We start from the raw sequence: 23,433 nt of genomic DNA, 5'->3' as shown, positions 1-23,433 counted from the left end.
TCTCCTATACTTGGGCAGGAACTGAAGTTCAAGATTTGTGTATGATGTTCTCCCTGTTGAACTGATTCAGGCCAGGGCTGGAGTAGGTACGTGTGAGCTCAGGAGTGGATAGGTAGGAATGCCAGAAAGTGTGCACAGGGGAGGGGCTGCTGAGGAAGTGTGGGTCATCATGGGAACAGAGTGCACTGGGCCCATTCCAGAGTCATCCTCAAGCCCCTCCCACTTGCCTGGTCACTAACCAGTTCCAGCTGTGCACAGTTCTGGCCATCACTTCCCGTATGGTCTCTAGGAACTTATGACTAATTAAATGAGTGTGTGATTGTATGTTGTGTGTATCCTTAAAAACAGAAGTTTCCAAGGTAACAGCTGGGAAGGCAAGGAAAGCTCCTTTTCTCCTGACCTCTTCAGGTATCTGAGGGTGACCTTTCATCTTTCTCTGGATCAAGGGCATGGTCTGGGCCAGCCTCAGCTTGATTCAAATGTGTTTTTCACCCCTCTGCTTCTCAGTTTCAGACCTGTATAGACCAGGATCTCCAGCCCTGCCTGCCTCTGCTGGGTAAGGGTGGCTGTATGTGGGTTAGGTGGTAGGTGATGGTTAAGAGAGTGGTTTCTCCTAGACCTAGAAACCTTTTACACTTTTGCCCGCCACCCAGAACTCCATGGTCTCTGGTCATTAGTAAATGCTCTCAGAAGTCTTCCTACTTCCTCCTGCACAGTCTCATTAAAAATACTTCTACACAAACTCTTCTGCCACAGTTGGCGGCAGAGAGGGAAATCAGCTTGCAGGGAGTGAGCAAACTGAAGAGCCTAGGAGTTTCTTCTCTTGGAGTTAAGTTCTCTTTTGGGAAAGGCTGACCACATGTCCTAACCCTTTGTGCACATTCCCACATGTCCCTCAGCAAGAAATGACAAATTTAGAGAGAAAAAGAGCTGGGTCAGCCTGGCAGAGGGTGGGGATGGGGTGGCAGGGTTGGTAATGATGAGGCACAGTGGGAGCAGAATTAGTCATGCAGGCCTTGCCCAAGGGCCTAGTCTGCAGCTTTCAGGATTTGTTTGAGTGTCTGTGGGAGCTCCTGAGAGACTAAAAAGCACTAGACTCTGCTCCTACTGGCAGATGCATTCTTTTTCAGTGAAAAGGTGATAAATACTGAGGCATAGGGTTGTTACTGAGGTTAAATGAGGTTAGACTATTTGACAGCTTTTAGTATTTTACAAACACACACACACACACACACACACACACACACACACACACACACACCAGCTCCCTCTCAGGCCTTCGGAGACCAGAATGAGTAACAGGATTGGAGGTAGAAAAAAGGAGAAAAGGGATGAGAAAGAACCCTGCTGGGGGCTGAGCAGGAACTAATCCCCAGCCTCCGTCATTTCCTGGGTGTTTCAGCTTTGGTGATGGTCCCTGTCACTCGTTGCTCAGAAATTCTCTGTTCCCTCTGCCTATCACTGGTCATCTGAGACTTAGTCACCCACTTATTATCCAGTGCCAGGTGGGTCACAGAGCCAGCATCACTGAGGGCAGCAACATGAGTCAAGAGAATCCCCCTTCTGGATCCTGCAGTGTGAGGGTTCCCAGTGTGTGGCCTCTCCCCGAGGTGTGCGGACCGGCTCAGAAGTGAGGTCCCACTGTGAGCAGAACTTCAGTCACCCTCCCTCCTGTTCCTGAGCATGTGAACATTGTCCAATGTGCAATGCGTCAGTGCCAGTGGAACCTTCAGTGTCTCCTACTACTTAAGAGCAAAGTTTTAAGAGTCCTCATAGTATCTGAAAAGTGCATGTGTGACAGGGTCAGCAGAAGAATCTGAATATAGGCTAAGCCAGTTAGGAGCACCATGTTCTTGCCTAAGTTTCCCTCTCTTATCTCCACTTCCTTTTTCTTTTCTTTCTTTTTTTTTTTTTTTTGAGGTGCTGGGGGTCAAACCTAGGATCTTGGGCATGCTAGGTAAGCATTGTACCACTCTACATTCCCAGCCCCTTCATTTTCTTTTATAAAACAGCCAGGAGCAGGGCCATATGCCTATAATCCCAGCTATGCAGGAGATTGAAGCAGGAGACTTGAGCCCAGGAATTTAGGCCCAGCCTGGTTGAGATCCCATCTCTTAGAAAGAAAGAAAGAAAGAAAGAAAGAAAGAGGAACGGCCAGGACAATTCCTTTCTCAGAGGATATTTGTGAGAATTAAATGAGAAAGTAGTAGATATTTGTAAATTTAAGTTTTTCTTGTTTTCCTTACGTATCATTCAAGGTCCTCTCTAAACTCCAGTTCCTAACCCACCCCCATCATTTGATAAAGATTTATTTGGCACCCCTCTAAAGCACGGAGCCAGCCCAGGGTAGTTATGAAGAAGCAATCACAACCCTTCACTGTCATGGAACATACCAGGCTCTCAGCTCTGCACTTTCCTGGCCCCTGCACTTTCCTGCCCATCTAATTCTTAGGCACTCTTCAAAGCCCAACTCCAATCCTGCCTTCCCAGCAAACCTTTCCACATCCTTGTGATGCTTAGATGGCCACTTCCTGTCTGGTATCCTGGCTCCCCTCTTTCCTGGGGTGTCCCTCAACCTACCTGTAAGCTCTCCAAAGACAGGCTCTGGACCCTTGTTTGTGCCCTTGCTTACCCCCCAACCTCCGACCCCCCAATTCCAGGCTCATTAATGCTTGAAATAATGACTTTTCCTTAAAGCAGACATAAGTAGCCCTCAAGACCATTTAAATTCCCAACTCAGTTTGGGGTGTAAAGAAACTAAGACTCCACTCACTTGAAATCCAAGCTGACTCAGCTGTCTCCTACCTCTTTGCTTTCATTTATTTTTTCCTATTGAAGAGCAAGCAGGGAGACTTGAAGGTTGAGCTGAGGTGTTACTGGCCCAGGGTCTCTGAGACACAGGAATGTCTAACTCCAGTGGGCAGCCCTGCTCCTGTCCAGAGACTGCTTCTCATCCTGCCAGGAGGCCCACCCTGGAGCAAAAATGTCTTCCTGTCTCCACAGAAGACTCTGAAGGGGAAGGGGGTGTGAGGGGCTCTTCTTGGCTTCTGCTCCCTGGTGAGGCAGGGGTTAATGGTAGATTGCAACACATCTTTGGGCTGAGTCACCTCCCACTGCCACCCCCCATTCCCCCGAGTTGGAGTTTTATAAAGAGGACTGGTAAGTGAAAAGAGCTGTAGGCAAGAGCCCCTTGCCTAGCTGTGCTGTCTCAGGCTCCCAGAAATCTGAGGTCAGAGAGCACAGACAGCCTCTGGAGCTCTTGTCTGCAGGGATCATGTGGTGGCAGCTGTGGCTGGGCTTCTTACTCCCCATGACAGTCTCAGGCCGGGCCCTGGGACCTGCAGAGGAGTCAGCTGTGGTGAGTCCCCTGGGGAAGAAGGAGCCAGCCAGGGGAGTGACAGGGGAACCACTACACTGATGCACGGAAGCCTGCCTCCTGCCCTGGGAAGTGCTTGCTTCTCCCTTCTTTCCTCTCTTCCATGGTCCACCCTCCCACCCCCTGGTCCTTCCTCTTGTTCTACCTGAGCCCATTCTCTAAGTTGTCCCTCCTCTAGTCCTTTGTATCTGTTCCCACCTCTCCTAATGGGTCTCTTAGGTCAGTTTTTAACTTTAAAGGTTTTAACCTTTGCTTTGAGGCTAACTCCCTCTTGCCATGCTTACCTCCTCCCCATCATAGGATTACCTGTTGCAGTATGGGTACCTGCAGAAGCCTCTAGAAGGACGTGATAACTTCAGGCCAGAAGATGTCACAGAGGCTCTGAGGTGAGAGGTCACAAGGTCACAAGGTCAGAGCTGAAGTTGCAAGATCTTCTCCTCACCCTTTTCTCTCCTCAGGCCCACCTCTGCCTGACCCAAATCCACATTGGGGTTCTGTTGGATGGGTGCTACCAATGTTAGGGTGGTGGCACATAGGGTGGGATGGGGACTCAAGATGAGGAGCACAGTCATTGGATCTACTAGGCCCTAAGCGCTCCTTTGGATGCTCTTCCCACATCACATCCCAGACACTAATATTTAGGTACAGTCCACATGAAGTATAATTTATGGTAGTCCATAGATAGATGGGATTGCCCCAGACCAGGCTGGGCTGGAGGTGGGTCCAGCCAGGAGGAGAGAAGGCCAAGGAGGACAGGTGCTGGTGGAGAATTGGAGAGCAAGGGGGAAGATCTCCAGAGGGGGCTGGCCACTTCTCCAGAGCAGAAGTTTAGAAATTGTAGTAGGGGAGGAAATCTACAGTCTAGGGCAATCTTACTTGAATAAAAGATACTGACAGCTGGGCGTGCTGGTGGCACTCTGTGGGGCTGAAGGAGGAGGACCGAAAATTTCAGCTCAGCCTGGGCAACTTAGTGAGACCGTGTCTCAAAAAAGGGTTGGGAATGTAGTCCAAAGGGAAGGTCCTGGGTTCAGTCCCTAGTACTGAAAGGAAAAAAAAGAGAGAGATCGAGAGAAAGAGAGAGATCGAGAGAAAGAGAGAGAGACATTGAGTGGTGAAGTTAGACTGTTGCCATTTCTACAGAACAGAAGAGAAAGGCCTAACTATGAGGATGAGAGGCTCGAGTGACTCTGTTTAAGTTCAGAGATTCTATGCCATTCTTGGTCACCACCTTGGGCAGCAGGAGGCCAAAGTGACATCTCCAGTTCTTAGTCATTCCAGACTCACCTGCCCTGGTAGACACATCCTTCTCCCTTTCCAGAGCTTTTCAGGAAGCATCTGAGCTGCCAGTCTCAGGTCAGCTGGATGATGCCACAAGGGCCCGCATGCGGCTGCCTCGTTGTGGCCTGGAGGACCCCTTCAACCAGAAGACCCTCAAATACCTATTGCTGGGTGAGGACTGCGCCTGGGAATAGGAGGGCAAGCAGAGGATGTTGTGGCTCTGGAGTGTGGTGGCATCAGGACACCTGGTGATTACCTGGTTATTATCTGTCCAGAGAGGTTGTGAGAGCCCATACCCAGAGGAGCTCTCTGGGGTTAGAAGAAGGATCTGTGTTTCCAACATAGAGAAGGATTTGTTTCAAATGTATTTTCTGGTCCGTTAACCAGGGCGATGGAGAAAAAAGCACCTGACCTTCCGCATCTTGAACCTGCCCTCCACCCTCCCACCCCACACAGCCCGGGTGGCCCTGCTTCGAGCCTTCAAGTATTGGAGCAGTGTGACCCCCCTGACCTTTCGGGAGGTGCAAGCTGGCCGGGCTGACATCCGCCTTTCCTTCCATGGCCGCCAAAGCCCATACTGTTCCAATACTTTTGATGGGCCAGGTAGGCGGCAGTCCTCAGCTTTCACTTCCCAGACTTCTGAGATTCCTTCTATTTCTTTGAGTCTATGACTTTGGAACCTTAATATTCAGGCTGCCCTTTATACCCTCCTGCACCCTATGCAATCTGACCCCCTTCTAATATTCCCTAAAGGGGCAGTCTGTTGCCTGCCTAGAGTCTTACCAAGCCTCCTCTTTGAAGCTGATACCTCCTTTCCTGGCTTAAATCCCATCGAGGAACATGTGAAAAGAGGGGTGGGCCACAGAAGAGAGAGTGGCTGGGAGAGGGGTAAAGAGTCTGTGATGGGCATCCATGAGAAAACTGGATGACAACAAAGGAATCTGAAAGAAGCATCCCAGAGAGAGTGAATACAGCTAGGGGCATTTCAGGAAAGAGTACTTCTAGTTTATGACAGGCAGGGTATGCTCCAGCACTCTGGGCTCTGACTTTTCTGTACACCTTTGTCTTCATGCAGGGAGGGTGCTGGCCCATGCTGACATCCCTGAGCTGGGCAGTGTACACTTCGATGAAGATGAACTCTGGACCGAGGGGACCTATCGGGGGGTGAACCTGCGCATCATTGCTGCCCATGAACTGGGCCATGCCCTGGGACTTGGCCACTCCCGATACACCCAGGCACTCATGGCCCCTGTCTATGCTGGATACCGTCCCTACTTCGAGCTGCACTCAGATGACGTGGCAGGGATCCAAGCTCTCTACGGTCAGTCCCTCTCCCTTGTGAGCGTGAGGGTCAGCTTCATCCATGGAGGGTAATGGTATACCTTCTTTTTCTTCCTCTGGCCCAGTTCCATGGGCTTCTTCACTTTCAGGAATGGTTTCTTGCCAACTTTGTCATGTCTAATCTTCCTTCCAGGCCTTTCACCTTACCTTAGAGTTGGAGAATGCAGGTCTCAGGAAGCCTCCTCCCTTTCTGGTTGCTTCTCAAAACTCATACGTGTCTCTTGCTGATGTCAATATGCACCACCAAGAAAATACCCACCACCAAGAAAAACTCCCTAAGAGTTCCCTTTATCCTTTCTATGGGAGCATCGAGCAGAGCGAACAGTAGACAGTGGGTGCTATCACTTCTCTCCCACAGCAGCATTGTTTCATCTTGCAGGCAAGAAGAACCCAGAGACAAGGGATGAGGAAGAAGAGATGGAGGTGCCCACTGTACCCCCAGTGCCCAGAGAGCTCAGTCCCATGCCAAGCCCCTGCAGTGGTGAACTGGATGCCATGATGCTGGGTGAGGCCTTTCCCCTTCAAGCTATAGACAGGCAGTGGGGCCAAGCATTGACCTGAAGGCTTGGACAAATGGGAATGACATGATGCCACAGCATGAGCAATGGAGGTCAGACCTCAAGCAGAGGTTGGTGACTATGGAAGAAGATATGCAGTATAGATAGGGAGGGTTAAAAGTTGAATTTAAAGGGGCAAAGCAGAAATTTATGAAGGTTGCCACCCTGTAAGGGCTACTAGAACACACACGGAAATGCAGCAAAATGGAATTAGCTAGAATGCCTATTAGAGAGGGCTCTGCACCTCATTGGAAGAACAAATTGGAAGCCACGTGGAACAAGATGTTCCCAAGTTGTTACAACTATCTACAGTGGTTTTGTTTTTGCTGAGTAGGCCAGGGCTAAAATAGTCTGAAAAACAAGGGAGAAGCTGAACATGGGTTCTCCTCCTCTACCTTTAATCTTCTTCTTGAATTAAAATTGGAAGAAGTTTTGAAGAATCAGCTCATGAGAGGGATGGAAAGTTATCAGCCTACCTGAGATACTCACAGGTCTTTGTCTTTTTGACTCATTGACACACCTTTGCTCTCAGGGCCCCATGGGAAGACCTATGCTTTCAAGGGAGACTACGTGTGGACTGTGACAGATTCAGGGCTGGGCCCCTTGTTCTTAGTGTCTGACCTTTGGAATGGGCTTCCAGGAAAGCTGGATGCTGCTGTCTACTCTCCTCGAACACAGTGGATTCACTTCTTTAAGGGTAAGGGGGCTAGCTGTAGTGTCTTATCTGAGGAGGGGCTAGTCATAAAGAAGCCACAAAAGGAAGGGAGAGTTGAGAAGTTTCTAAAAGGGTGGAATTGCCAGGCATGGTGTTAGAAGCCTGTAATCTTAGTACTCAGGAGGCTGAGGCAGGAGGATTGTTGGGAGTTTGAGGCCTAGCCTGAGCTACATAATGGGTTCAAGGCCAGCCTGAAGTACATAGTCCCTGCCTCAAAAAAACAAAACAGGGCCGGGGATTTAGCTCAGTGGTTCCGCTGCCTGCCTTGCAAGCGCAAGGACCCAAGTTCGATCCCTGGTACCAAAAAAACAAAAAACAAAAACAAAAACAAAAGGGTGGAATTGAGGGACCAAAAGCTACCACGTGAGGATGGAGGTGATTTGTTTTTTCCTTATACACTCTCAGGAGACAAGGTGTGGCGCTACATTAATTTCAAGATGTCTCCTGGTTTCCCCACGAAACTGAATAAGGTAGAACCCAACTTGGATGCAGCTCTCTATTGGCCTGTCAACCAAAAAGTGTTCCTCTTTAAGGTACAAAGGGGCAGGCTATCTCATACATCTTTGCAGTTGCAGTGGGCTGAGGGTGGACCTCTAGCGGGTCTCTCAATTCTGTCTTCATTATGCTTTTCTCCACATCCACCCTCTACCCAGGGCTCTGGCTACTGGCAATGGGACGAGCTGGCCCCAAATGACTTCAGCCGCTACCCTAAACCAATCAAGGAGTTGTTTACTGGAGTGCCAAACCAGCCCTCGGCTGCCATGAGCTGGCGAGATGGCCGAGTCTACTTCTTCAAGGGTGTAAAGTACTGGCGCCTCAACAGGCAGCTTCGAGTAGAGAAAGGCTATCCAAGAAACACAGCCCACAACTGGATGCACTGTCACCCTCACACCCCAGGCACTACCTCATCAGCAGGGGACACCACTCCCTTGGCCATGGATACCAGCACCAATGCTGACACAGTCTTGGATGTCACTTCCTCAGCCACAGACTCCACCATGCTTTCACTACTTGCTAATGTCACCTTTCCGGAGGCCTAAGATGGAATCACATGTCTGTTTCTTAGAGCTATAGCAGGGTCATAAACCAGATTTCTGGCCTCTAAAAGTTTCAACTCCAGCCACTACTCTCCTGTGCTCTTTCTCTCCAGAGAGGTGCCTCCTTTATCGTGATTCAGCCCCTACTCCACCCAGTTTCTTCTCATTTTAGATAGTCTTAGATAGCACTTCCAACTGTGTCATCTCCTCTCTGGAAGACAGTGGTGGAGCGATGTGTCAATCAGGCCTTTAGCTGACAGGATGCAGCAGCCAAGGAAGCTGGATACCTGGGCCTTGTTTATCCTAGATAAAGTGCAAGAAAATATGATGGCCAGTAAAATGAGCAAGGCTCTGGAATCCTCGAGAATCACATTTGCTTGCTTGTGACTTTGGACATGTTAATTAACCTCACTGACTCCTGGATTCCCCATTAGTAAAGTAAATATCAATTCTGCATGGTTGTTGCATTTATTGAAATACCATGTATATGTGAAGTGTCTGGCACAGAGTCTGGATCGTTTGTGGTTAATAAAGGCTAATTCTGTGTTTCTAAGAGAGGACTGAACAGCTCTTCGTCTAGCTGTCTGGGTGTACAGCTACTACAGTGCTGTCTGATAAGGGTACTCCTATCAGATCCTTTAGGGGACAGGTTTATTAATATGGCTACCTCTTTGAGGATACAGAAAAAACAAAATAGCAGCAACAGTAGAGGCAGAATTTCCTGGTTCAGTTTTCAATGCCACTTTATTCACACGGTCCTTTGTTCTTCCTCCCCCCACCATAGCCCTGCTGCCCAGGGGAAGGATATGTCTTCCTTCCTTCATGCTGTCTGGGAAACCAGGGAACAGACTGTGGGCAGGAGAGTCAGAGGGGGTAGAGTTAGAAGGGGTCAGTGGCTGCAATAAAATTCTGGTTAAGGAGGGAGTTAGTATCACCCACAGTGACAGGTAGAGAAGGCACTTTTCTCCCATGCAGGCCTTAAGACCAGACTCCTTTGGGCAAAAGGGAAAGACTCTGACATGTAGGTCAATGCTATCTTCTTGGAGCAAGAAGCCAGCTTTTTGGAAGGTGGGTGCTGAGGCAGGTACTGTGATCTTCCCCAGGCTGAGGAGAGAAGGGGAAGCACCATAGAGGATACTGCTCCCCACTGAGGTAGGAAAAGGGGGCTCAAGCCTATAGGGTACAAAGTGAAAGGGCAACCAGAAGCCCAACTCCTTAATGAGGGATCTGGGGAATTCTGAAACTCTTTTGTGCTATTCTCATCAAAAGCTATCAAATGCCTTAGGAGGCTCCCTGATTTTCTATAGGTCCTATAAAAACAAAGCCTCTTATTTTACCATTGGGAGGCACACTGAGATGGATATTTACTTGCGTAAGAGCCCTCCTTGCTTTGGAGGGAATTAGGGAGTCAGTTTCTCAAGGGAGCAGGGCACCTCTATTATTGGACAGAGGTAGATAGTCATACTTCCGTGCCTCTCCCCTCTCTGAAAGATTCTTCTCTTCCTGTCCCTGAAACATATCCCTATAAGGCTGGTCTGGAGCACAGGTCCTATCCCCAAATCCAAGAGGTGGAGAAGTTTGTGTATGGGTGCTGTGGGCCCTCATTAGGGTGGGGCCTGAGAGGCTCAGGTCTGGGTTGAACCAGGGGGTGTGGCGAGGGGTACAGTGGAACCACAGTCAGAATCCAGGTCCAGGATGGTGTTGGGAGCTGTGGCCAGGGTGCTTGGTCCCAGCTGGCGGTCTCGAAGACTCTGGAGATAACTCTGAGGAGGTACAGGGCAAAAGGGCAGAAGGAGGGCCCTGGGTCACAGCCCCTCTCACCTTGACCATCCCCATATACCCGCTGCCCCATCCCTCCGGGTGCCCCATCCCCACACTCACTGGAGCCAGACTGTCAGCAGGGCTCCGAGCACTGGGGGGCAGCTGATGCCGATAGCTGCCCTCACACATTCCCACCCCAGAGGCGGTCCGATGCCACTTGGCCTCTTGTGAATGGATCCGAAGAAGCTGGAGATGCCTTCGCTGGTGGCTCAAGACTACTGCTTTGGAAGGGGTAATTCAGACTCAAGGAGGCCTCTTGAGGCCCTGAATTCCACTCCCAAACACATACTCTATAGAAACCCATTTGAACTCTCTGTTATGTTCTCTCAAGCCTCAACTCACCCTCAGTTACTGGATTTCTCCTACTTTGTCCTTCTAGGATCTTCCTTTCCACTCACAACAGTCCCAAATAACTTGCCCCTGTAATTCCTGAAAACTTCTCTTCTCATTTTGAACCAGATCTCCTTTGGCTACTTTAAGTCTAACTTTTTTTAATGCCCTGTCCCATCTAGCTTGGATATCCTCCCCATTCTTGTCCCTAAAGACTAATTCCTCCCCTTTCTCTGGAGTTTGGGAAACAGGGACACAAGTAGGCACAGGTTGGCTGTTTCTACACCACAGCACTAACTCACCATTGGCATGACCTCCACGTTCCTCAGACATGAGCTTCCACTGGGCCAGGGCCCCAAGAGCCCCCAAGGCTGGCCAGGTCCCCAGCAAGACCCAGCTATACCAGCAGAGAGGAGGCGATGCTGGAAGTGCCTGCAGGCGTTGGCCCAGCCGATTGCCCAGTGCCAGTCCCTCCAGGAAGTAGTCAGCACAGGCCACTAGCACTGCAGCACCCAGCAGGGCTGTGCCCAGAATTGTGAAGTGACGAGGCCACCGAAGTGTCAGCAGGGCTCCCAGGAGTGCCAGACCCACCAGTCCTCCGGCTGGAACCCAGGCTGAAGGTGGCTGGTAGATGGGCTCAGTGGCCAGCAGGGCCCCAGTGCCCAGGGTCAGACCTAGCAGGAGACCAGTCAGGAAGAGCCCAACGCTGCGAACCAGCATGGTGACCAAGCCACAGAGGAGGCCAATGCCCAGTGCAATGCCTGCGCTCACCTCCAGGCTCAGCTGTGTCTCCAGCACCTGCTCCTTGTGGCACAGCAGGAAGATCACCAGAGCTCCAGACAGCAGGCCCGAGAGAAACATCACTGCCTTGAAGCAGCGGTAGCCTGGGAAGGGAGGCAAGAGGTACTGAGAGGCAGAAAGGGGGTTGTTCAGGGATGATCTGGGAGAACTGGGAAAGGGAAGCTAACCAGAGGAGCATAAGACAGAAGTAGCATGCCAAGGGGACCTCAAGGCAAGAGGAAGAAAAGGACAAGCTTAAGAATGGAGGAGGGGTGTTTCAGAACCGTGAGGGGATGGGAGGGAAAATCAGGAGGCAAGAGAGATTCACTGAAAGTACAGGAAGGTCTAGTCCTTCTGGAGAAGGGCTAGAGGAAGAAATCACCACGGGCTGATTCAGGTTTCTGGGGAAATTAAAGAAGTCTCAAGCATGGAGGATAACTGGGAATGAAGTTTTGAGGTAGGAGGCATAGGAAGGCAAATGATAGATCACAGAGATCAGAGCTAGAAGGCTTGTTGGGCAAGAAGCTAGCAAGGGCAGAATGGGCCATTCTGAAGATAGGTATCCCCTGACAGAAGTGGGAAGAGGGCCAGGAACAAAGATGACAGTTGGCATCATCGTTGAGTGCAACAGTCTTGGGCAGCTGCCCCCCAGGACCTTGGCCCTGCCCTCACCAAAGCAGCAGTAGATGATTCCAAAGCAGCAGCAAAGGGCACACACCAGGGCAGGTGCCAGTTCAGGGTTGTCCTGGGGTTCCAAGGCACATCTTGGGTCTGGAGGCTCTGGGAGTTGCTGATTAAAGGGCCTGGGATTGCCTGTCACAGTGAGGGGCAGCAAGGCTTTTTCCATGGTCCAAGAGGAGGTGGTCACAGAGTGGGAAGTCAGTATACACTCCTCTCATCCATCCATGAATGTCTTGAGGGTGTTGGAAAGCCTGCAAGAGGACAAGGGAGAGAACTCATGTGCTCAAGAATCTTGAGGACTCTACCTGTTTTCCTTTGAAGAATGGCCAATTTTAGGCAGGAGAATGGCTCTGTTGGGGTAACTAAAGAAATCTCCAGGCTTTTGTTGAGGGCAGTGAGATGTTTCTTTACCACCTTCTAAAACGAGGTTACTAAGGAAAACTTAAATAAAAATCTCATTAGGTAATGAGCCTTTGTTTGCTTTTCAGGGTGAAGATAGGAGTAGGGAGCCCTGGGTCTGTGGGGAGAAGGGTGCAAGGGCACTTAAGGGACTAAGCTGAAGCCTCAGAAGCCTATCTAAAAAGAAAGCCTGCCTCATTTGCAGCACAGACTCAATACTACTCCACTGGATTGGAAAGGGCAGGGTTAATAGAGAGGGGAGAAGGAGGAGGAAGAGGAGAGAGTGAGTCATGCTGGGGTCTCAGGACAGCTGTTGCAACCCCAGGCAGGAAAGAGGGAAAAAGAAAAACAGACACTAAAAGACTTGAGGACAAAGAATTAAGTAGGGGCAGTCACCCTCAGTTTGTCAGGGGTTTGGAGCCTGCCTTCGGGCTGACAAAGAGTTGTTGGGGGAAGGGGCTTACTGACATAGTCCAAATCCCATAGCCCCACATGGAATAAGAGGCACCTAGCTCACAGACATCTCACATCCTGGTATCCACTTGCTTCTCCCCTCAGGAGATTGATGGAACTTTTCCTACTCTTTCCCCCAGGGGTGTGAGGGCTGCCACTGGGATCCGAATTCAGATCCTGAAAGGAGATCACCAAAGAAGGGCTGGCAATTGGAGTACTGTGAGAGTGGGCTGGGATAGATGCAGGCACTCTCCTTCAGCTGTCTTTTGGACACCAAGGTCCTAACAGGCTGAGGAGTGGCTTGGGAAATCCTGGGGCTCTTAATAGGTCTGGAAGTCTGGCACCCTAAACAGGAGAAGGTTGGGGAAAGAATATCAACTACTCACCACCCAGCCAAAGCTGAGGAAAGGAGGGGGTGGAAGTACTTCCCTAGACCCCCAGCTTCATCCCCTAGAGGTCCTAGGTGCCGGGGCGGATGTCGGGCGTGGGGACCCCCAGGGCCACTCTGTTCGCTGCTTCCTAAAAACTCTTGCAAGTCGTAGCCCAAGCCCTGTGAGCTAAAAGCAACCAGCCGGGGGGCGGGGTCGGGGGAGCGCGGAGGAAGGGGACAGGGTGTGTGTTGGGGGGGGTGACATCACGGGGCGGGCCCCTCCAACCCTTTCCTCTCTGTGTGGGGGGACATAGTGGCTTACTGCTCTACTCTAGGACCAGACTCCCAACCACAGCAGAGAAGAGTCTTTGGGGACTTAGCAAGAAGTTTGGGGAAACGTCTCTGAATACTTTGCAGAAAACTCCACAACGTGAAGCTCTGAAAGTCCCAACTGGGGTCCCAGCTCCCCCCTAGCTCCAGCTTGGTTTCTTCCACTTCCCAGCGAATTGGAGTATTGTCTCCTGGAGAACCGGGTGGTCGGGATGGGAGGGGGGGTCCCGCTGGGGAAGGGGACTTTACTGGTCTTGGGAAGCTGGCGAGGGGTTTATGGGTGGAAAAACTTGCGGAGCAAGACGGGGTCTGCATGGAAAAGGGGCAAGGACAGAACTGTAAGACTGGAAAATGTGCAGTGGAGGGAACCCAGGGTCTTCATGGGGGCGGGGGCGCATGTCAACGTCGGCGGAAAGGCTTGGTATGCAAATGAAATGCAAAGCAGGATACAGATGAGTGCAGTGTTCTGTTGCACTCGGCTCCAGTTCTAAGCCCAGGGGAGCTACGCTGCTAGTCCTCTGGCCTTGTTCTGTGATCAGGCCTAGGAACCGCGTCCCGAGGGAGCGGATCCGCGGCGTGGGAGCTGCAGTTATAAGGGAAAGCTCGTCAGCTGGGTCAGCCGCGGTGGAGGCCGAAGGCTGCTGGGAGAGGAGGGGCTGCGCTGCAGAGCCTGGGCGGGGGCTAGCCCGGGGCATCTTCTCCTCCGCTCCACCTTCGCGGATACAAAGGGTCCTCAGTTCTAGCTACAGCCGGTAGGGAAGGGATCAGGGCGGTGGTTCCTTCCTCTGCGACCCCTCGTCTTGTCTGTGAGGGAAACAGACTCTGTACGGCCCAGTGGCTGTCCTCCACCTCCCATTGTCGGTAAAGCTCAGGAGTAGAGCCGGAATAACTATTGAGACTCGGCCCCCAGCCCGCAGGCACTGCGGCAGATCGCCCTGGCTTCGCTTCCAGCCGCGCCATCTGCGAGCACAGCCATCCCGTACGCGGAGGGCCCTTTAAGGGGCGGGGCCGGTGTGCTCGAGGGCTGCCTCCTCTGATTTGATTCAGCGCTAGGTGGACTGGCTTTCGCCCGAGCCAACTGCTTTTTCTTCTCCTTCCCGTCGCTTCCCTGGTGACCCCGGAAGTGGAAGTCGGTGCATGTCGGCGGCCGCGGCGGGGACGGAAGGAGGAAGCAGAGCGTGAGCGGGAGGCGGAGCCGGGGGAGCTGCTCTCGTAGCTCCCCCTGGCCCCAAGGCCCAGCTGCTCGAGGGGGAGGAGTTACCGCCGCTCTTCGGTACGTTACTTTAGCCCCTTCTAGCCAGTCGGCTCTCTGAGGGAACCCTAAACTCCGTCCCCAGCTTTTCCTTTAGGGCCGCACGGTCCCCACCCTTTTCTGACCGTCTGCGGTTCCCTGCTTTCCGGCTGTCTTTACCTTTTTCCCACGAGTGACCCGTGGACCACACCCTTTGCAGTACCTCTCTTTCCCCGATTGAAGATTATGGCTTCCTGGAGAAAGAAGAAAAACTAAGATTTGGAGGAGGGCCTAGGATCCAAGAAGGGTTGTGGTTACTCTGGTTCTGGCTTATTATTAGGGTTAGTGAATGCCCCAAAGGGAATTTGGGATAACGAGGAAGGAGAGTACATTAAATATATCCCCAATTTAAGATTAACTCCCCTTTGGTCCCATGCTTGACTATTCCCACCTTAATACCTTTGTTCCAGGCACCAGAACGTACCATGATGGCTGTGACCTAAAACCCTCCGGAAGCCCCCGGGTCATGGCCCAGAAGCACCCGGGAGAAAGAGGGTTGTGTGGAGCCCACCACAGCGGTGGTGCCTCCCTCAGGACTTTAGGACCCACCGCGGATCCTGAAATATTTGCATTCTCAGGACTCAGGGACTCAACAGGGACTGCTCCTAATGGTACCCGCTGCTTCACAGAGCACTCTGGTCTTAAGTACACACAGCCCCCAAATCCCGCCCACTGGTCGGATCCAAGCCATGGCTCCCCAAGGGGTCCAGGACCACCTAGGGAAGGAGAGGACCCTGATCAGAGTGAGGTATCTTCAGAAGAGTCAGGAGTGGACCAGGAACTCTCAAAGAGTGAGGCTGGGTACCACGAGGATGGGAACCCTTCTTTTCTTTCCATTCCATCTGCTTGTAACTGCCAGGGAACCCCTGGAATCCCACAAGAGCCTTACTCTGAGGGAGATGGCTCTTCTAGCAATTTTTGCCGCCATTGTACGTCTCCAGCCTTGGGGGAAGATGAAGAATTGGAAGAGGAATATGACGATGAGGAACCTCTTAAATTTCCAAGTGAATTTTCACGGGTGTCCAGCGGGAAAAAGCCACCATCCCGGAGACAGCGGCATCGCTTTCTGACCAAGGAGGATAATCGGGAGAGTGGACGCCGAGATCCCAGGGCCCCTGGCCGACATCGGCTGGGCCGGAAACGAAGTCAGACAGATAAGCGCAGAGGCCTGGGGTTGTGGGGAGCAGAAGAACTATGTCAGCTTGGACAGGCAGGCTTCTGGTGGTTGATTGAACTGCTGGTGTTGGTGGGAGAGTACGTGGAAACTTGTGGCCATCTCATCTATGCATGCAGGCAGCTGAAAGCCAGTGATTTGGAACTTTGTCGAGTTTGGGTGGGAGCCTGGGCAGGACGGCTGGGGGGCTGGGTCCAGGTAGTGTTCCAATTTCTAAACCAGGGGTTTTACTATGGGGCAGGGCTGTTCACCCGTTTTCTTAGGCTAATGGGTGCTTTGCTGCTCCTGGGTCTGGCCCTCCTTTTGGGCTGTCTCCAGTTGGGCTGGCAATTTCTGGTGGGCCTGGGTGACCTCTTGGGCTGGAGGGATAAGGCCATCAGGCTGTTTTCATGGCTGGATTCTCCCACCTTGCAGCGTTGCTTCACTCTGCTGAGAGATAGTAGGCCATGGCAGCAGCTGGTAAGAATAGTTCAGTGGGGTTGGCTGGAGTTGCCCTGGTTCAAGCAGAGGACTAATAGCCAAGGGAATGCACCTGTAGCTAGTGGGCGGTACTGCCAGCCTGAAGAGGAAGTGGCTCGACTCTTGACCATGGCTGGGGTTCCTGAGGATGAGCTAAACCCTTTCCATGTGCTGGGGGTTGAAGCCACAGCATCAGATACTGAACTAAAGAAGGCCTATAGGCAGCTGGCAGTGATGGTGAGTACTTCCTCTCAGTTTCCTGTTCCTCTCTGTTCCTATTTTATTTTTTACCCCAGTTTTGGGGAGAGTAGAATACAGGGAAGGCAGAACAGAAAAGTCAGCTAGAAGGCGAAGGGTAACATTTGTAGGAAAGAGTCATAAAGACTTTTTTCTCTCTATTGTGGGATCTGACTTTCCCTCCGTCATAAATCTTTTGTCATAAGATTTTTTTTAAACTTTCTTTTTTGGAACCCAATACAACAGGTAGTGTTGACAAGCTAGACAAAGTCCCTTTAACTTTGTGTTGGGGAAGAGGCCTATTCAGAGGGCATCTCAATTGCTCTCCCCTGAACAAAGGGATTTTTCGATTTGTCTTTTATTTATTTATTTTTTTTTTTGGTACTGGGGATTGAACTCGGGTCCTTGTGCTTGTGGAGCAGGCAGTGGAACCATTGAACTAAATCCCCAGCCCAGAGAAGGGATTTTTAAACATGGGAAAACCCGGCTATCTCCTCTAGAAAGGCAAGTGTGGACCTAGTGTGGGAAAGATCAGGGAGTGCACGTGATGATTATACCAGGATCAGGTAGAAGAAAACAGGCCACTTAAGACCAGCAGCTCAAAAGAGGGAAGGAAAATGGGACATAAATCATAGGGAGATTTATTTATGCCTGTGTATGTCATACATGAAAATATCATTGCTTTTAATGATAAGGGCATGTACAGGTGGGAATCATGATGTACCATTCCTTAAAGGCTGGAAGGAAATACCTGTAGTTTAATGCAGACATTCAAATTAATATTAGAAGTAGATATTAAGTTGCTATTTTTGGATACATGATTGTTACTGCTATTTCTGTACAAGTAAAACTACATTATGAATGTAAGTAATGTGTTTAGAATGTATTGGACGCCTACTTTTATTGAGTGTATAGAGCTCGATTGATAAAAAAATCACAGTATACAAATTACCTCAATAGCTGTATGACACCAAAGAGAAATGGGCAACCAAGGTTTTACTTAGCCATTAAAGGTACAATAAACTTCCAGCCTTGTATCTTACCAAAGAACTGATTTAATTTGGTGGAAAATACTTGCTCCTTAGTGGAGAACTGGGATGTTCTTAGAGTAGATAAAAAGTACTTACCCTCAAATTGTTACTAATATTAGAGCTCTTTTCTCACTTTCACCTGCTTTAACAGATATCATCTCTTGGAGATTATCATTAAGAGACAAATTTTCATTTTTCAACTTAGTTGAAAAAATTTCAACTTGGAGTAGATATGTAGTTAAGGTCTCCCATCTTTTGCATACCTTCCCCTCTGTCCTAAAATTTTCTCTTGTTCTGGGCCAGTGTTCCTGGTAGTTTCTTTTATAGAACTTGCTGACCTTACTAGACCCCATTGTGAACATATCTAAAAGGCTGGTATAAATATATTAGCTTTTTTTTTTCTTTTGGAACTGGGGGGTTGAACCCAAGGCATTCACACTGAGCTACATCCCCAGCACTTTATTTTATTACTTGTTTTGAGACAGAGTCTTAGTTCAGGCTGGCTTTGAACTATTTAGCCCAGATTGTCCTTGAAACTATTATGGTCCTTCTGCCTCTGTCTCTTGAGTGCTGGGATTATAGGCATGCATTACCACGCCTGGCTTTTTAATTTTTTTATTTTGTTGTTTTGTTTTGTTCTGGTACCAGGGATCGAACTCCGGACCTTGCCCTTGCCAAGGCAGCCAGCGGAACCACTGAGCTAAATCCCTGGACCTTGGCTTTTTATTTTTTAGACAGAGTCTTGCTAAATTGTTGAGTTGCCCAGGCTGAGATCAAACTTGTGATCCTCCTGTCTCAGCCTCCTAGAGTGCTAGGATTATAGGCATGCACCGCTATGCCTGGTTTATATTAGCTTGATAATGTAGGTAGATTTTTTTGTTTGTTTGGTTTTTTGAGACAGGAATCACTAGTTCAGGGTGGCCTTGAACTCACTATGTAGCCAGTAGCTCAGGCTGGCCTCAAAATCACTGTGATCCTCCTGTCTCAGCATCCTGAGGGCTGGGATAATAGGCATGTGCTACTACACCTAGCAGAGAATATAAGTTTAACAACATTCTTTGTGTTTGGCCTTAGCAAGGAGACTCACTTAGCTTCATTTTTGGGGTGTGGGGATGGGAACAATGAGGAAGCTGTAAGAAGAAAGGTTAATTGTCATGGAGAAAAGGCTGAAATTTATATTATAAGCCTCAGATCACAATATGCTATTTCATTTCTGGGACTGAAAGGAAGACTTATATGAAGTTTTGGGTATGAAAATTTTATAGTTGGAAAATAATGAGTTTGAACATGACATTTTGGAATTCTTTATAATTGGTAATAAAACTAAAATGTGAGGGCTTAGTATTTGTGTGCCAGTTAGAGTGTCCAGCCATCCCTGTTTGCCTGGGTATGTGGTGTTTCTTGACATGTGGGACTTTCAGTGTTAATCTGGGACAGTCCCAAGCCAAATGGAATGGTGGATCACTCTAGTGCCAGATTCTGTCCTATATATCTCATACATATTCTTATTTAATCCTCCCAAAATTCTATTGTAGGTAAAATATTCAAAGTCATAGAGCTAAGTGAAAGCTCAGACTTGAACCCAGATCTGTCTGCAGAACCGGAGTAATCATTAAGCTATATTGATTCTCTAAAATTGTGATGAAAGAGAACCCTTTGATCTGGGAATAGACCCATTTGCAATTTGTGATGAAATTTCTCTTTGTCTTGGTAGGTTCATCCTGATAAAAATCATCATCCCCGGGCTGAGGAGGCCTTCAAGGTTTTAAGGGCAGCTTGGGACATTGTCAGCAACCCTGAAAGGCGGAGAGAATATGAGATGTAAGTTAGATGAGAAACTGTCAGGAGAGGTAAAATGAAAAGTCTTCAATAGGAGAGGCCATTGAACTTGTGGATAGAAACAGAGGTAGAGAGAACTGACATGGTTTGTCTTTATATCTAGCCAGGAGCCTCAAGAGGTGAATAGAGCTGTCTCTTTGTCCCTCCCTCAATACCATTTGACTTACAAAGCCTTTCTTTTAGGAAACGAATGGCAGAGAATGAGCTGAGCCGGTCAGTGAATGAGTTTCTGTCCAAGCTGCAAGATGACCTCAAGGAAGCAATGAATACTATGATGTGTAGTCGATGCCAAGGGAAGCATAGGTATGAAATAGGACAAGGGTGGGATGCCCACAGTTTAGAGATTAGGTAACTCAAGACATTCCTTATTTTATTGGTAATTGTTGGACACCATGAGAAAAAGACCCCAAGGTTTCTACTTTTGCCCTTCTATCAAGAGATTAAAGATTCAAATTAGCAGTAAGAAAAGAAGATTATGTGGGCTGGGGATTTAGCTCAGTGTTTCTGCTGCCTGCCTCGAAAGTACAAGGTCCCGAGTTCCATCCCCAGTACCAAAAATCATAAAAAAAATTAAAAAGAGAAAAGAAAAGAAGATTAGCTTTAAGATAGAAAGTTGAGGGCAGGTTATATATATAAGCATATATAACAACAGTGGAGGGCCGGGGATTTAGCTCAGTGGTTCCGCTGCCTGCCTTGAAAGTGGAGGGACCCGAGTTCATTCCCCAGTACCAAGAAAAAAAACAACAACAACAATGGAGATTAAGTATTTTGGCAATATTTGACAGAAATGATGAAACTACTAGCAATGACCTAAGTAGACTTGAAGTATTAAGGAACTACCCTTGTTGGTTTGCAGGAGGTTTGAAATGGACCGGGAACCTAAGAGTGCCAGATACTGTGCTGAGTGTAATAGGCTGCATCCTGCTGAGGAAGGAGACTTTTGGGCAGAGTCAAGCATGTTGGGGCTCAAGATCACTTACTTTGCACTGATGGATGGAAAAGTCTATGACATCACAGGTATACTTTTGTTTTTTTGACCCAGGGTCTTGCCATGTAGTTCAGGCTGGCCTTGTGCTCACTATGTAGCACAGGCTGGTCTTGAACTTGCAGCAGTCCTCCTGCCTCAGCCTCCTGAGTAATGAGATTACAGGTGTGTACCACCTCGCTGGGTCACAGGTTTATGTCTGATCTGGAGAAATATGGCATCATCTCCTGTGCTCTAAGTTTTTTTTTTTTTTTTTAGGCAGGGTCTCATTATGTAGTTCAGGCTGGCCTTGAACTCCAGTGATCCTTCTGCATCAGCCTCCAAAGTGCTGAGATTACAGGTGTGTGCCACCACACCTTGCTCAAAGCTTTGATCATTTTCACTAATTATCTTTTCTTTTTGCAGAGTGGGCTGGATGTCAACGTGTGGGAATCTCTCCAGATACCCACAGAGTTCCCTATCACATCTCATTTGGCTCTCGGATCCCAAGCACCAGTGGTCGGCAGAGGTAGGTGGTATTTTTCTTAATTATCCATGCACTATTTCAGTTTTGAATGTGGTTTCAGATGGGCTGCTGTTAAGGACACATACAGTATTTCCCTCAAAATAATATCTAACCAGAAAATGAGTCCTGATATGATTTTTTAAGGATGCTTGTGCTGGGTATGGTGGTGCAGGCCTGTAATCCCAGCATTCTGGAGGCTGAGGTAGGATTGCTGTGAGTTTGAGGCCAGCCTGGGCTACACAGTCAGCTCAAGGCCAGCCTAAACTACATAGCAAGACCCTGTCTGAAAAAAAAAAAAAAGGCAAAAAGGATGTTCGTGATACATACCCTACCCCCAAAGTAAGCCCCAATTAAGATCATTAGCCAGATAGATGCATTTAGTATGTCTGTTGCAACACATGACAGATGTATTGCATGATAAAATAATATTAATATATGGTTAAATATAAATACATAATACTGACATTAATACTTAATGATAATATAAATTATAATTATTTGTAAATACCCCAGCAGGCACCTTTGGATGAGAGGTAAACACCTAAGTAGGGTTTTTTTTTTTTGGTACTGGGGATCCGACTCAGGTCCTTGCGCTTGTGCAGCAGGCAGCGAAACCATTGAGCTAAATCCCCGGCCCAGTTTTTTTGTTTTTTGAGACAGGATTTCTTTGTGTAGCCCAAGCTGGCCTTGAACTCAGAGCAATTTTCCTCCAAAAAAATTTTCCTCCTCAGCCTCCGAAGTACTAGGATTACAGGTGTGTGTCACCGCGCCTGGCTGTAAACAGATGAACTTGAGACTTAACTAATGAACAAAGTACAAACACAAGGCACAGTGTGCACATCTGATAATGAACGGACATGGTTGTATCTAGTGTGAATCTTTTTTTTTGGAACCGGGGATTAAACTCAGGATCTTGTACTTGTGAGGCAAGCACAGTGCCACTGAGCTAAATCCCAGCCCTAATATGAATCTTTATAATTCAGTGTCATGAGTTGTAATGATGTACTATGAGCAGGCTACGTGGACAAGAAGTACTCATTTAAGAAGAGGTCTATTGCTAGACATGAGATTGAGGCCAAAGGTTCTACAGGAAATGGAGTTGTAAGAAATTCAGGCTGGAATTAGGGGTTTAGAGTTATGATGATGTTCTAGAAAATGACATGACTATATTTTAATAAATGTAGATTTTTTTTTTGGTAACGGGGATCGAACCTCGGGATCTTGTGCTTGCAAGGCAGGCAGCGGAACCAGAGCTAAATCCCTGGCCTTATAAATACAGATTTTTGTATATGAATAGATTATTTTACATGAAAAAATGAAACATCCCCTGAAAATAAGTCTTATTGGATCTTCTGAACCAAAAACTAATATAAGACCTGGTCTTATTTTCCAGGAAATACATTGAATGCATTACTTTTAAAGAAGTTTGAGAATTGACTATTATCTTTAACAAAAGCAGCTAAATGACTTTTTAACACCTCTTGCCGTGTATTTTTTCTTAGAGCCCCCTCAGATGCCCCTCCTGCTGACCTTCAGGATTTCTTGAGCCGAATCTTTCAAGTACCCCCAGGCCAGATGTCCAAGGGGAACTTCTTTGGAGCTCCTCAGCCTGGCTCTGGGGCCACTGCAGCCTCCAAGCCCAACAGCACAGTACCCAAGGGAGAAGCCAAACCGAAGAGGCGGAAGAAAGTGAGGAGGCCCTTCCAACATTGACTCCCCTTCTCAGCTTTCCTCGAATCAATGTCAGGGAGTCAAAAGGGCTGTGTACAGCGCAGAATGGAGTTTGATTTGTTTATTTTTAAAGATTTTAAAAAGGGAGCCCCTAAACCACTGTCCCTCTTCCCTAGCATCCAGGAACTGAATCTTGTCTTCTGACAATACCAAAGAAATAGGGATGGCTAGAGCAAAGAACCTAGGGCCTGGACCTGGGCTGGACAATATATCCCTTTAAGGGGTGGGGAGTATTTCTCTGGGGTTGGTATGCCTTTGTCTTGTCATTTGCCTTTAGAGCAGATGGTCCCTCGCCCTTTTAAACTATGAGTTTATCTTATTTCTGGGTCCATTTTAGGGGGGAGTCTCCATTACCCTGGTCAACTAGTTAAAAGACAGAACAAGGAAGCATGCAGCCCTAATTGTGGAGATGCAGAGTTCAGAAAGTGGAAACTCTGAATTTTTTTCCGACTTTCACCTTGTGGGTAAATCACCCAACTGCAGGCTTATCGGTGCAAGAATGGCCAAAATTAATAACTTTTAAAAAGCAGACTCATGCCCTCTGCCCTTGGGTAAGGGAGAATGACAAGGGAGTTCTCACAAGCCCCCTTGTTATCCAAGGGTTTGTATTTTTTTAAGTTTGTTCATATTTGTATGTACATATCTATTTAAAGCCAGGGGATTATCTTTCTATAAATATATAACTGGCAACCTGTATCTTCCCTGTCTTTTTT

At 48.5% G+C, this 23,433-nt stretch overlaps 3 protein-coding genes across 6 annotated transcripts; 2 read left to right on the top strand and 1 right to left on the bottom strand.

Annotated features, from left to right (window-relative positions):
* Positions 1 to 3,134: 3,134 nt before the first annotated feature.
* On the top strand, positions 3,135 to 8,386 carry Mmp19 (matrix metallopeptidase 19). 2 transcript variants are annotated; one of them, XM_004861364.3, is made up of 9 exons: positions 3,135 to 3,358; positions 3,677 to 3,762; positions 4,695 to 4,825; positions 5,042 to 5,257; positions 5,730 to 5,975; positions 6,375 to 6,500; positions 7,085 to 7,249; positions 7,673 to 7,800; positions 7,921 to 8,386. In XM_004861364.3, exons 1-9 carry the CDS (start codon positions 3,275 to 3,277, stop codon positions 8,305 to 8,307), a joined length of 1,569 nt encoding a protein of 522 aa, XP_004861421.1. In that variant the 5' UTR covers positions 3,135 to 3,274; the 3' UTR covers positions 8,308 to 8,386. The 2 variants fall into 2 exon arrangements, with proteins under 2 accessions (XP_004861421.1, XP_004861422.1); XM_004861365.3 differs by lacking the exon at positions 5,042 to 5,257.
* Positions 8,387 to 9,029: 643 nt separating this feature from the next.
* Positions 9,030 to 13,369, bottom strand: LOC101697941 (transmembrane protein 198). 3 transcript variants are annotated; one of them, XM_004861369.3, is made up of 5 exons: positions 13,155 to 13,369; positions 11,908 to 12,167; positions 10,758 to 11,339; positions 10,186 to 10,346; positions 9,030 to 10,067 (listed from the first exon to the last, which is right to left on the bottom strand). In XM_004861369.3, the coding sequence occupies exons 2-5, from the start codon at positions 12,080 to 12,082 to the stop codon at positions 9,930 to 9,932; spliced, it is 1,056 nt and encodes a 351-aa protein (XP_004861426.1). In that variant the 5' UTR covers positions 12,083 to 12,167; positions 13,155 to 13,369; the 3' UTR covers positions 9,030 to 9,929. The 3 variants fall into 3 exon arrangements, with proteins under 3 accessions (XP_004861426.1, XP_004861427.1, XP_021097078.1); XM_004861370.3 differs by having other exon boundaries at positions 10,186 to 10,343; XM_021241419.2 differs by lacking the exon at positions 13,155 to 13,369 and having other exon boundaries at positions 11,954 to 12,120.
* Positions 13,370 to 13,848: 479 nt separating this feature from the next.
* Dnajc14 (DnaJ heat shock protein family (Hsp40) member C14) lies at positions 13,849 to 23,416 on the top strand. The gene is made up of 9 exons (XM_087192299.1): positions 13,849 to 13,889; positions 14,008 to 14,220; positions 14,420 to 14,447; positions 14,685 to 14,741; positions 19,375 to 19,481; positions 19,683 to 19,802; positions 20,356 to 20,516; positions 20,890 to 20,992; positions 22,492 to 23,416. Exons 1-9 carry the CDS (start codon positions 13,849 to 13,851, stop codon positions 22,700 to 22,702), a joined length of 1,041 nt encoding a protein of 346 aa, XP_087048425.1. The 3' UTR covers positions 22,703 to 23,416.
* The last annotated feature ends 17 nt before the right edge of the window (positions 23,417 to 23,433 follow it).

This window comes from Heterocephalus glaber, unplaced genomic scaffold (assembly GCF_053883595.1).
Source record: "Heterocephalus glaber isolate CG9 unplaced genomic scaffold, H.glaber_assembly_v1.0 deba00001569, whole genome shotgun sequence".
Taxonomy (NCBI): Eukaryota; Metazoa; Chordata; class Mammalia; order Rodentia; family Bathyergidae; genus Heterocephalus; species Heterocephalus glaber.
The sequence above is the reverse complement of the archived record's forward strand: the minus strand, read 5'-3'. Positions and strand labels throughout refer to the sequence as shown.

Bases quoted from the DNA above. Each gene is read 5' to 3' on its own strand.
- Mmp19 (XM_004861364.3), top strand. From the start codon at position 3,275: ATGTGGTGGCAGCTGTGGCTGGGCTTCTTACTCCCCATGACAGTCTCA. The intron at 3,763-4,694 runs GTGAGAGGTCAC...CTCCCTTTCCAG, and splicing joins GATGTCACAGAGGCTCTGAG to AGCTTTTCAGGAAGCATCTG. The intron at 7,250-7,672 runs GTAAGGGGGCTA...ATACACTCTCAG, and splicing joins GTGGATTCACTTCTTTAAGG to GAGACAAGGTGTGGCGCTAC.
- Dnajc14 (XM_087192299.1), top strand. From the start codon at position 13,849: ATGGGGGCGGGGGCGCATGTCAACGTCGGCGGAAAGGCTTG. The intron at 14,742-19,374 runs GTACGTTACTTT...TTGTCTTGGTAG, and splicing joins GGAGTTACCGCCGCTCTTCG to GTTCATCCTGATAAAAATCA. The intron at 20,993-22,491 runs GTAGGTGGTATT...ATTTTTTCTTAG, and splicing joins AGCACCAGTGGTCGGCAGAG to AGCCCCCTCAGATGCCCCTC.
- LOC101697941 (XM_004861369.3), bottom strand. From the start codon at position 12,082: ATGGAAAAAGCCTTGCTGCCCCTCACTGTGACAGGCAATCCCAGGCCC. The intron at 11,340-11,907 runs GTGAGGGCAGGG...CTCCCTTCCCAG, and splicing joins AATCATCTACTGCTGCTTTG to GCTACCGCTGCTTCAAGGCA. The intron at 10,068-10,185 runs GTGAGTGTGGGG...GTACCTCCTCAG, and splicing joins CTGCTGACAGTCTGGCTCCA to AGTTATCTCCAGAGTCTTCG.